The sequence below is a fragment of the Gopherus evgoodei genome, chromosome 3 (assembly GCF_007399415.2).
Source record: "Gopherus evgoodei ecotype Sinaloan lineage chromosome 3, rGopEvg1_v1.p, whole genome shotgun sequence".
Classification (NCBI taxonomy): domain Eukaryota; kingdom Metazoa; phylum Chordata; order Testudines; family Testudinidae; genus Gopherus; species Gopherus evgoodei.
In genome coordinates, this window is record NC_044324.1 from 54,271,018 (window position 1) to 54,283,882 (window position 12,865).

At 40.1% G+C, this 12,865-nt stretch overlaps 1 protein-coding gene across 2 annotated transcripts in view; it reads left to right on the forward strand.

Annotated features, from left to right (window-relative positions):
- AGPAT5 (1-acylglycerol-3-phosphate O-acyltransferase 5) overlaps window positions 1–12,865 on the forward strand; it is a 115,384-nt gene that overhangs the window by 23,781 nt on the left and 78,738 nt on the right. Inside the window, exons 2-3 of one of the 2 annotated variants that reach the window (XM_030555573.1) lie at window positions 8,316–8,385; window positions 12,719–12,834. The exons of the other annotated variant lie outside the window; for it this stretch is intronic. Coding sequence (XP_030411433.1) covers window positions 8,316–8,385; window positions 12,719–12,834 — 186 coding nt within the window. The remainder of the gene's footprint in view (window positions 1–8,315; window positions 8,386–12,718; window positions 12,835–12,865) is intronic. 2 annotated transcript variants of the gene reach the window in all.

A 12,865-nucleotide genomic window follows, 5' to 3' on the forward strand; every position in this document is an offset into this window, starting at 1 on the left:
TTGTTGCTCTTCTCTGGACTTTCTCCAATTTCTCCACATCTTTCCAGAAATGTGGTGCCCAGAACTAGACATAATACTCCAGTTGAGGCCTAATCAGCATGGAGTAGAGCAAAAGAATTACTTCTCGTGTCTTGCTGTGCTCCAACAGTCATATCATTGCAATTTAAAGCCTAAAACAGTTGTCTACTGTACTTTCCATATTGTCAATCATATTTCTGGTTAAAAAACTTAGCTCACTACATTGCTCTTCCCTTTAACTTACTTTCCTTTCCTGGCTTCACTATGCTATTTTTCTCTTCCTATGTTGTCTTCAGTGTTTTTTCCCCTCTCCTTCTCCACTTGCCTCAATCTCTCTCACACAAGAATGTACTCTTCTTACTTATGCTACTGGTCTCTCCCACTAATGCATCCGTAAGGCTTAAACACTTCTACCTGGTAGGTAGAGGACTAAACTTACTAGCCAAAGTTTGATATGAAAGGATGGACTTGAGGGTGGGAGGTATTCTCCAGTGTAACTACCAACAGCCCATGCCTTCTCTCCCCACCTCAAGCTGTTGGGATTGACAAGACTAATCAGTTCACTTTGCTGCATCTTGGCAAAATTATAAGCAGCAGGAAGGAGGCTGGAGCTGTCTGTCTGCAGACTTCAGAGTACAGCACTACATTGTTGACACTAATCTCACTTTGCAACCATAAATGTTAGGCTTTATTGTTCGTAGGAAGGCCTAGATTGCCTAGAAGTTGAAGGCACTTGCTGATGAAAGCTTCCCACACTCATCATGGGCAAGTAGATTTTTCAAAATCCATCTCTGAGCATTAGGTCTAGTCAGCGTTTTCAAGACTCCCAGTCAGGAACTCCTGCTTCTATCTGTATACCAGGTATATGTCATAGCTAATCCACAATGTCGAAGGGTCAGAAATTACATTTTTTTGCTATCTACTATGGATCATGTTAGACTGATTTGAAGAGAGATTTTTAAAATGTACTTTCTAGAGCCATCTTTTAAGGTCTTTGTGAGACTCTTCAGCTGAACTTGCTAAGGAAAGAGTGTAAGCGAGACTGCCGACCAGGGAAATAACCCACTTCCTTCCTTGACGGACCAAGGGATGCACCTCACCCATGTACTTATCTGCGACACCGATACTGACTTGGATTCCTTATTCATTCCATGGGTGGCGTACCCAAGCCCACTTATCCACTGACAGTTTAAAAACCCTTGCACCCCAATCTGGGTCTTTGCCAGTTATGTGATATGTATGTATCTTTTCATCCTTGCAAACGATATCTGTAACCCCGTATAACCCAAGCCTGATCCGAGATGTACAGTACCTTCCCTCTTAACTCGTGTATATTTCATTTTAAACATTCACTTTAATAAATTTTTTATTTCTGTTCAAAAGAGTCCTTGAAGTCTCCACTAGTCCTGTGTTTAGTGCCCATGAAAATTGTAGGTACACAGCACTGAAAACAAAAATTATCCATCCAAAGGAGTAGTACGACAGGAGTGACAACAGTGCAAGCTTCTCGACTGTGCCTTGCTGTGTCCCTCAACTCAGACCTCTTAGAGTGAGAGAGTGGCCCTGTAATTTCCGTCAGGTTCTTCTTGGCAACAAGGTTAATAAGGACTCACATGATGTAGTTTCAGTGCAGTTCCTAGCGGATGAGTGTCTAAATTCAGTTCACTAAGCCCACGTCCAGACTACCCCGCCGTATCGGCGGGTTAAAATCGATTGCTCGGGGATCGATATATCTCGTCTAATCTAGACACGATATATCGATCACCGAGCACGCTTATATCGATTCCGGAACTCCATCAACCCCAACGGAGTTCCGGAATCGACACGGAGAGCCACGGACATCGATCCCGCGCCGTCTGGACGGGTGAGTAATTCGATCTTAGATATTCGACGTCAGCTACGTTATTCACGTAGCTGAAGTTGCATATCTAAGATCGATTTTCCTCCCCTAGTCTGGACGAGCCCTAAGGCCACCAAACAGCTGTCAGATGGTAACAACCTTTTGCTCCTCACTGAAATGGGCCAAATTGAAATCGGTGACCTAGAAGTGAAAGTCTTTACATCCTGTTAACCTGAGCCATCCTGTCCTTCAAGACTTGACAGTATTTGGATCCTCTCTTTCTCATTTATAAAATAAGAGGTAAAAAAAGGCTGGAAATATTCTCTTCAGTTCAAAACAGAAAAAGATTGATTTTATCTATATAGCTAAACAATGCATCTCTTTTATTGGATATAGCTGTATCTTGTGTTTAACATGTGTCTTGAATAAATCAATTTTTCTTTGATCATGTATATGGAAAAACTCTTACGGACATGGAGTACTCACTTTGAAAAAAAACTATTTAGAAAAAATAACATAAAGGTGCTTTACCAAACTGGGATTATAAAAAAATTAATTATAGGGAAAGATCCAACTCTGAAGAAATAAATAATGCAGATTTCTTCTTGGATGTGGTGGATAATCCTAGCTATAGTATAGGATGCTATCTTGGGAAACTGTACTGTTTGTTTTTTTAAATTCATTTTTCTAATTTATTAGTCAAAAGTCAATCATGTATCTCAATATTGGTGTAGGGTTTTCGGAGAGAAAGGGAGGCACTAAAACTTTGTTTTTTAAAATATTTGTTTCCCATTGGATTTTTCTGTAGGTTTTTCCCTCTTTTGTTGTACAAGGTTAGTGGTAATACACAGTTTTTGTTTCTTATTCTTCTTGCAAGACTTAAATGTTGTGAAATAGCAGGTACTGTTCAGTGACCTTCTGCATAAGTGTTTGTTTCTTAGGGATGGATTTAGCTTGGGTTTTCCCTCCTCATCTGAAGCATTATCTTTGCCAGGAAGCGTGTCATTTGATTCAGAAAAATCTACAGAATCATAATTTCAATGATGTCACCCTCTGTAGTATGGCCAGTGGAGATTTGCTGCCTTTCATTTTCCCCTGGCTCCTAGCTCCAGGTCTTGTTCAATGTTCCTTCTAATTTTTTCCATCTTTATGTATTGAATAAATTTTTTTTATGTGCATCATTTCGAGGTAATGTGCAGGTGTGCGCCACCAGTAGAAACAAAAAACCTAGATATAATATATATTTTTTAAAAGTTACCATGGGGATAATTATTCTAGCGAGGACAGATTAGGCATTTTAGAACTCATTACTCACAGAATTAAATTTAAGTATAAGAGAGAAATAAAAATTATGAAATGCATAGAGCAGTCAAAACACTAAAATAACACACTTTGAAATAATAATTTTACAGAGAATATATGAGTATTGCATGAAGTATCAAGAAGTAACAACAACAATAATACAAGTATGTGTTGGGAGGTGAGTGTGAAAGACAGACACACACTGTGTGTGTGTGTGTGTGTGTGTGTGTGTGTGTGTGTGTGTGTGTGTGTGTGTGTGAGAGAGAGAGAGAGAGAGACATGCTGCCCCTTTCAGTAGATCAACACTCACCACTCTGAAGCCCGCTTGTTCAGACACAGCAGCAGCTGCCAGCAAGCTCTGTCCCACTCCTGAGCCCTCTCATATCATCCCCCCACCCTACCCCCGTGGAGATGGGGTACAGGGGCGGGGAGAGGAGGACTCCCTGACATCAGTGCCGCTCCCCCAGCTCTGAACAGCAAGCAGAACGCTCCCTGGAGCAGCTAGCCAGGGGCTCCCAGGCAGAGGGCAAGGGCAGTGGGGGAAGGGGCACCTGATGTGTGTGGCACTGAATAGACTGCTGGGCGGCCATGCATCTTAGAGGGCATTTAGGTGTTGGTGGAAATTTTGATAATACAGTGTCATCAGTCACAGTGGGTATTATTAAAAACCCTTTCTCCCATGAATACAATGGTACCAAACATGGCAAACCTACACAATTATGTAAATATATGTTCAAGAAAAAATTTAGCATACCCTTTCAGAGTATGACACTACTGGAAGGTTGGCTGGAAGAACCAAATTATCTTTTTCTGGAAAGCATTTGATTAGCCTCCGAAGACTTTTCTTGCTCTGAAGGTGCTTGAAATAACGGAGACAATCACTGATATGCAGTGTGGATGATGATCCGTGTGACAACATGTCTAGCAATGGTGCCCTAGACTAAGACGACACTGATGATGACTTTGATTTGAATAAATGTTTTCAGGCTTACAAGTCAAGGCCAACTTCCCTAGAATGACTAAAAATCAATGTCTATTTTATGTAAGTAAACCATCTCAGTGTTAAAGTATATTTTTTAAAAGTTTATTTAAAAAAAATCTTCTCAAATATATAGCTACATAATTATTCTAGGCTTGTTGGATTTGGTACCATTGCATTCATGGGAGAAAGGACTTTTGAGTAATACCCAACTTGATCCATTTCCAACTAAATTGTATTATTAAAATTTTCACCAACCAGAGGATCTGGAGCTGGGAGACGGGGACAGCAAGTGCCCCCAGCACTCTGCAGAGGGTGACACCATTGAAATTATGATTCTGTGGATTTTTTATGACTCAAATGATACCTCCCTGGCCTTTCTATCGCTAAATTGCCAGTGGAATAAGATTTTACTACATTATGCTCCCACACTAAAAAGACAACGTTTTTAGTTTCACAAACTAGATGATTTATGATTTCAGTGGCATTTCTGTAAATGAGTTGTAGAATCAGGCCCCTAAACTGTTGCTTTGTTCCTGAACAATGTGTAAGATCTACAGATGGCATTAAAATTTAAAATTAACTTTAAAAATTCTAGTGTAATGCAGTGACCAAAGGGGCTAATGTTATCCTGGAATGGTATAAACAGGAGAATAGCAAATAAGAGTGTGGAGATTATTCCCTTTTTGTATTTACGCTGCTGTGACTGCTGCTGGAATACTGTCTAGTTCTGGTGTCTACAATTCAAAAATAATGTTGATTAAATTGGAAAAGGTTCAAAGAGCCACAAGAATGATTAAAGAATTGAAAAACACACCAGATAGTGATAGACTGTTTAATTTAACAAGAGAAGGTTAGGTGGTGACTTGATCACAATTCGTGGGGCACAAAAATTTCATAATGGACTTTTCTGTGTAGCAGACAAAGATATAATGGGATCCAATGGCTGGAAGTTGATGCTAGACACATTCGGACTAGAAATAAGGAGCAGATTTTTATCAGTTAAGGTAATTGACCATTGGAACAGGTTACCGAGATTTGTGGTGCATTTTCCATCAACTTTTAAAATCAAGTTTGGATATTTATTCTAAAAGATGTTCTCTAGATAAAATCTTAATTCAGGGAAGTCTTATCGCTTTTGGTTATGCAGGAGATCAGACTAGATGATCACAGTGATCTTTTATGGCCTCACAATCTGTGAAATCCTTACATAAGAAAATGCTCAGACAAATTCCATGAAGGTTTTGGAGGGCTGTCATTCAGGATATTTTCCTTGTTGACTGGAATTCAAATTACAAAGACAGATTTAAATTGGAGTACTGACTCTTGGACTAATTTTAACTCAGTGGGAGTTACACCCATTTATATCAGGCCTGAATTTGACGTGAGTGTCTCTTTGCCATATACTGATGTAATTCTCTGCAGACATTGTAATCAAATAGTGTGTGTGCGTGTGAGAGAGAGAATAAATCCACTAAAGCAGTAGTCCAATATTTTCTGTTTTCTCTGTCTTTAGCAGTAGAGGAGCTGAACATGTATGTAACGTAGTTTTTAGGAAAAAATGATTACAGGGATTATGAATAGGAAAGGTGAAAATAAGTGTGGCAGACTTCCCTGGGCGTGAACAGACACATCTGTTCATAAGAACCAAGAACTAAGGCTAACCCACAGAAAAATGTTTTGAGACAGTTTTATTGTGGAAGTTGGTGGCTGGTCATGACCTGATTATATTCATTACGGGCAGAGGACAGTCATAGAATCATAGAATATCAGGGTTGGAAGGGACCTCAGGAGGTCATCTAGTCCAACCCTTAGTCCCAACTAGTAATACATATTTAGTGTTTCAAAAGGGCTGTTTTCCCAAAACTGAGGAAAATTATCAATTGTTTGGGAGAAAAAAATGAGACAAAAAGTGTGAATCAAAATTGGCAGATTCTTTTAGAAGTTTATCAAATGGCCAAAAAGCACAAGGCTACAATTAATAAGGAGGACATCTTTGGTTAAAAGCCCGTCCTGGGTCAGTGCTAAATTAAAGGCAGCAATTAGATATAAAAAACCAATATATAAGAAATGGGAAAAATGGGGAAAGATCTAACGATCAGGATAAAGCAGAAGTTATGAAGTGCAGAAAAATTATAAGGAAAGCTAAAGATAACAGGGAAAAATCCATAGCTGGCAAGGATAACAACAATAAGAAGGGATTGGGTGTGTGTTTGTGTGTGTGTTTATAAAGTTTGTTAAGAACAAAAGATATTCAAGCAATGGAAGAGTTCCATCACTAGACGGAAACGGTAAAATTGTTAATTTTGATGAAGAAAAGGCAGAAATGTTCAATAAATATTTCTATTCTGTATTTGGAAAGAAGTGGGATGATGTACTCATATCATATGAGCATTAAGTACTTTACAGTCAGTTAGTAACTAAGGTGACTGTTAGACAACATATACTAGGAATAAACATTTTTAAATCAACAGGCCCAGATAACTTGCATTCGAGTCCTAAAAGAGCTGGATGAGGAGATCTCTGGCCCATTGATGTTAATTTTTAACAAATCTTGGGGTACCAGGCAAATACCAGAGAGTGGAAGAGTGCAAATGTTGTGCCAATGTACAAGAAGGGCAAGCGGATTGACCCAGATAAATGTATTCCAGTAGTTAGCCTGACATTATTCTGAGACAAAATAATGGAAAAGTTGATACAGGAGCCTGCCTTAAATTCAATTCAATTGATAGAGAATTGGAGAATAGGAGTATAATTAGTGTCAGTTGACACGGATTTATGGAAAATAGGTCTTGTCAAACTTTATTTTATTCTTTGCTGAGATTACTGAGATTGGTTGATAAAGGGAACTACTTAAATGTAATAGACTTTTGTTAGCCATTTCATTTAGTATCACACAATGTTCTGATTAAAAAGTTAGCATTGTACAAGATCATTAAATAGATTAAAATCTAGCTAATTGATAGATCTCAGAAGGCGGTCCTTAGGGAATCATCATTTGATGGGGTTGTTTCTAGTGGGTTTCCATAGCAATTAGTTCCAGGCCTGATGCTATTCAACATTTCATCAATGATCTGGAAGCATAAATCAGAGTTGATAGCAGATGATGCAAAGATTGGTGGAGTGGTACCATAATGAAGACAGAGCATTTATACAGAGCAATCTGGATCACTTGGTAAATTGGGCCTATTCAAACAAAATGTCTTAATGCAGCCAAATGCAAAGTTATACCTCTAGGAATATGGAAAGTAGGCCATGCCTACAGATGGAAGGATTGTATCTTGGATAGCAGTGGGTCTGAAAAAGGTCTGCGGGTCCCAGTGGACAAACAAATCAACATGAGCGCCCCGTGTAATGTTATGGGAGAAAGGGCTAATTGTGATTGGGCCCAGATCTTGTGTCCACATTTTAAAAAGAATATTGAAAAAAAGGTGCAGAAAAGAACCACAAATGTGATTTGAGGGCTGGAGAAAATGCGTTGCCGCAAGAGCTTAAAGATCTAAATCTGTTTAGCTTATCAAAAAGATCAAGAGGTGATTTGATTGCATAAATACCTTCATAGGGAGAAAATACCAGGAACTAACATGCTTTTTAGTTTGGCAGAAAAAGGCATAACAAGAAGCAATGGCTGGAAGCTGAAACCAGACAAATTCAAACTAGACGCTAAGAACAAATTTTTAACGTTATGACACACTACCAAGGGAAATGGTGGATTCTCCATCTCTCTATGTCTTCAAGTCAAGACTGGATGCTTTTCTGGATGATAAGCATTAGTCAAGCACAGGTTATTGGGCTCAATGTAGGGGTAGCTGGGTGAAATTGTGTGTTCTGTGTAAGCTAGGAGGTCAGACTAGATGAGCTAATGGTCCTTTTTTTGCCTGAAATGCTATGAACTTATGAATCGCATCGGCATAAGGATCTGCTTGCCTGGATCCCATCGCAGAATTGAGACTCAATTTAACAAATGTCTTTCTTATTTCAGGAGCAGTGTATAGACATTACTCACTGTTTGAAAATAGATTGTACACATGATGGTTCCTGATAGGATCTCTTTAGAGGTTATTTTAATTAATGGTGGTAACTGGCTGAGAAGTTCTATTGCTTATTATTCATTGTCTCTTTATTAATTGAAATAATGAATGTAAATAATGAAGTAATGTTTTATTTCTTTTTTAGATTATAATCTATGGAGATTTGCCAAAAAATAAAGAAAATGTAGTATATTTATCAAATCATCAGTGCACAGGTTTGTATCTCATTTGTTTGCACTTTTTTTTTCTTAAACTAAAAGGTAGAAAAGCAGAATTTTAAAGCTGTTGGGCATGCTATTTAAAGAGAAATATTTCAGATTTTTCCAGTATAATCTTAAGTATAACAGCGATATTAAATATAGACAGTAAATGTGTTTTAGCTAAATCTCTGTAGTATTTATGTAATCTATATTTTTAAGAACAACTTTAGCAACAAAGTAGGAGATTTTTTTTAACAAAGTCATAAACTGACCTTGAAAATGAATATTATAGCCACTTATTTCTTAAATTAATTTCTTAAAAGGAGAGTGTCACAGATTAACTCAGATTATAAGCGAATATGAATCCAGACAAATATAATCTCCACATCAGAACCTGTGCTCTAAATTTCTTTTTGTGTTTCTGGACCTGAACCTGCAAAGTGTCTTTGCATATAATCCTACTTAGCACTGGGTGCAGCTAATGAGAGGCACTTGGCACCTTGCAAGGTTCAGCCCTATCCGAATTACCACAAAATGTAAGTCATAACATTTAAACTCTAAAATCAAGATGCACCCTAAACGGAGGAGATGAGGAGGCAGCTAAATTCAGCAAGGAAAAACTCCTGAAATTATTTCCTCTCAAGCACCTTTCAAGATCAGGCCCTGAGTACCTTAATTTCCATTGACTTCAGTGGAGGCACGCAGCACCTTAGAGGAGTAAGACTTTTAGTCCAATCTACTATGCATTTTAAGGTAGCTCGGTTTAGCTGTGCTTATCCAAGTTCCCTTATGTCTGGATTTCTCTACAGGGAAGACAGATACCACCTGTAACTCAAGGATCAAGGTTCAGTTACCTCCCTGCTAAACATTTGATTGGGTCTGTGCACCTCATCAAACAAAAGCTGTCGAGTGAGAAATCCCACTGAAAACTACAGCTAAGAATTGGTACCTACAAACTTATGTGCTTTATGGCCCATTTGTTTTAGCTTTTCTCAGAGGTTTAGGTGTACAGTAGGCTGATATGTGAAGATGTTGGTATTTGATTTATGTGGTGCTTCTTAGTACAGGCGTGAACTGACTGCATTTTGTTTTTGTGACTTTAAAGGATTGGCTGGGTGCTCAGACCTTGTATATGAGAGCTTTTAAATTATTATAAATTGAATGAAAAGAAATGTATTTATGAAACTGTCCGCAGCATAGTGTCTGGGCAATGATCAACAGTAATGTTTCTATACCTAACTTGTTGATCGTTGTCAACTCTGGATGAGTCTCACCCATCATTTAAATTATATAGCACCCCCATTAGGCAAAAGCCCAGGAGAAAATAGTCTTGCTCTGTGCCCTGAAGATCAGTGGAATCTGGCTTTGCCAACCTAGTGAGAGCAGCAAGTCCCAGAGCTAAGGGCCCTCCACTGGAGTGATTCCACTGTGTTTCTTTTGATTGATTTGGCAGTCTGTTCTTGTTTTAGATAGGTGTTTTGTGCTAATCATCATTGGTCTTTGCAGCTGATCTAAAGAGCAGCACTGAAGGACTCCAAAGGAGAAATCCATGGTGTCCTCGGAGGTAGGGGGTTATAAAGAAGAAAAAAATAAATGGCAAGGAGTTGAGGGAATCTCTCAAGCTTGAGTACGCACATATGAAGTAGGGAACCTTTCTGGCTTGGAGGAGAGGAAAGTATATTTTTCATACATGGTAGAGAAAGCTAGTAATGTAAACCAAAATTTCCTGATAAACCGAGTGCACCTGATGGCTCTTTACACTAGCAAATTGCAGAGTCACATGCCTAAATGCCACAAACTGGACTTTCAGTTGATCAGTGAAACTGGAAAACAGGCAAGACTCCTTTAAAATTTATTGACTGTAATGCTTAACATATTAAAATAAGATGATTGTCTTCAAGTGTCTGCTTTCCATATTGTGGGACATGTAATATGGAAATGGATTCTGATGCCATGTATTTCAGAAGGATGTAGTTTGTGTATGCACATGTGCATATACACAAAATGTGTGTCATTTAAGGTTATTGCAAGCAACATGCCTAATGCAAATCTTCAACAACAAAAAGACAAAAAGTTAAGTAACAGTACATACCATCTGTTCCTCCACCCAGAGAGAGATACCTCACCACTAGCACAACCACTGCATACCACAGGTAATGTATCTCAACTGTAACTCTGCCCCATAGGGAATGCCCCTCTTTCAGTGACCACTTTCTGAAACATCCACTACAGTTATCTTCATAAAGACCAGATACCTCTCACTATTACTTCTACACAGTTTTGAGAATCCACGTGAACTCAAGCTTTATAGAATACACATGTACTTAAATCAACGTGGCTACTTGCGTGCATAAAGTTATGCTTGTGGAAGATCAGCCCTTTAATCTTTGCAGGTAATTGATGACAGAATTTCAAGTGTCACCAAGTTTTTGGATCTGGAACTAAATTGTTTGTTTTGTTTTTTTCTTGTTAAAGATGTAGTGAAGTGCTGTCCATGCATAGGAAATAACTGCCTGGGAAGGAGTACTGCAGAAAAGAATCTGGGGGTTATAGTGGGTCAAAGACTAAATAGGAGTCAACACTGTAATAGCATTGTAAAAAAAAGGGGGGGGTTCTGGGGTGACATCATTCTGGGATGTATTAGCAGAAGCATTGAAAGCAGGACACGAGAAGTAATTCTTTCACTCTGCTAAGCACTAATAAGGCCTCAACTGGAGTATTGTGTCCAGCTATAGACACCACACTTCAGGAAAGATACAGACAAATTGGAGAAAGTCCAGAGAAGAGGAACAAAAAAGATTGAAGGTCTAGAAAACATGACCTATGAGGAAAGATTGAAAAAAATTGGGTTTAATCTGAAGAAGAAAAGACTGATGGGGGAGAACATGATAACAATCTTCAAGTACATAAAAGATTATAAAGAGGAGGATGATATATCGTTCTTATCCACTGAGGATAGGATGAAAAGTAGTGGGCTTAAATTCCAGCAAGGGAGATTTAGATTAAATATTAGGAAAAAAATACTTAGGGGAGTTGTGGAATCTTTGTCATTGGAGATTTTTAAGAACAGGTTAGACAGACACCTGTCAGAGACAGTCTAAACCAGAGGTGGGCAAACTATGTCTGCGGGCCCCTCCTGCCCAGCCCCTGAGCTCCTGGCCTGGGAGGCTAGCTCCTGGCCCTTCCCCTGCTGTTCCTCCTCCCCCACAGCCTCAGCTCGCTCCACCGCCAGCACAATGCTCTGGGCAGCAAGGCTGCGAGCTCCTGGGGCAGTGCAGCTGCAGAGCCGGGGCCTGATCTGGTGCTCTGTGCTGCGTGGTGGCGTGGCTGGCTCCAGCCTGGTGGCGCGGCTGTAGCACCACCAGCCACCGGTGCTCCAGGCAGCACGGTAAGGGGGCAGGGAGTGGGGAGGTTGGATAGAGGGCAGGGGAGTTAGGGGTTGGGAGTGGAGGTGTGGATAGGAGTTGGGCAGTCAGAGGGCAGGGAACGGGGGTTAAATGGGGGCAGGTGTCGCCAGGGGGCAGTCAGGAAGGAGAGGGGGGATTGGATGGGGCGGTGGGGGGCAGTTAGGGGCAGGGGTTCTGGGGCGGTCAGGGGACAGGGAGAAGGTGTGGCTGGATGGGGCAGTGGTCCTGGAGAGGGCAGTCAGGAATAAGAGGAGGGGGTGGACGAGATGGCAGGGGGCAGTCGTGGGGTTCCGAGAGCTGTCGGGACAGGGAACAGCAGGGTTGGATGGGGCAGGAGTCTGGGGGAGGGGGGACATCACAGTACGGGAAGCAGGAAGAATTGGTTAGGGGGCAGGGCTGGGCCGTGCCTAGCTGTTTAAGGAGGCACAGCCTCCACTAACCAGCCCTCCATACAATTTTGGAAACCTGATGTGGCCCTCAGGCCAAAAAGTTTGCCCGGCCCTGTCTAGACAATCCTTAGTCCTGCCTCAGTGCATGGGAATGGACTAGATGATCTGTCAAGGTTCTTTCCAGTCCTACATTTCTGTGATTCTATGAAACTAAAAAAAAAAAAAAAAACCCAACAGCCACCTCTTGGAATGGAATATTTAAAGTTATGAATGAACAGGAGTAATTAACGTGTCGGGAAAAGTTGACAAGGAAGTAACAAATAAACATGCTTCTGGGAAGATTTCTTAGTGTTGTCATTGAAAAATATCAGTCATCTTGAGTGTTTACTACATGCTTTTTCCTCTCATGAGATTTCTGTTATGAACATCAGAAGCATAATTACTGTTTCAGAAGCACTTTAGTTCTATCCTGTGTACAAAATGTTTTTTGTTTTTCTCAGGAATATTTGAGGCCCAGTTTGACTAAAGAGTTCTGGGTTTTTGTCTTTGCAGTTGACTGGATTATTGCAGACATGTTGGCAATCAGACAGAATGCTCTTGGGCATGTCCGATACGTTTTGAAAGATGGGTTAAAATGGCTTCCCTTGTATGGGTGGTATTTTTCTCAGGTAACTCCCATTTGTTTGTTTGTTCTTTTTC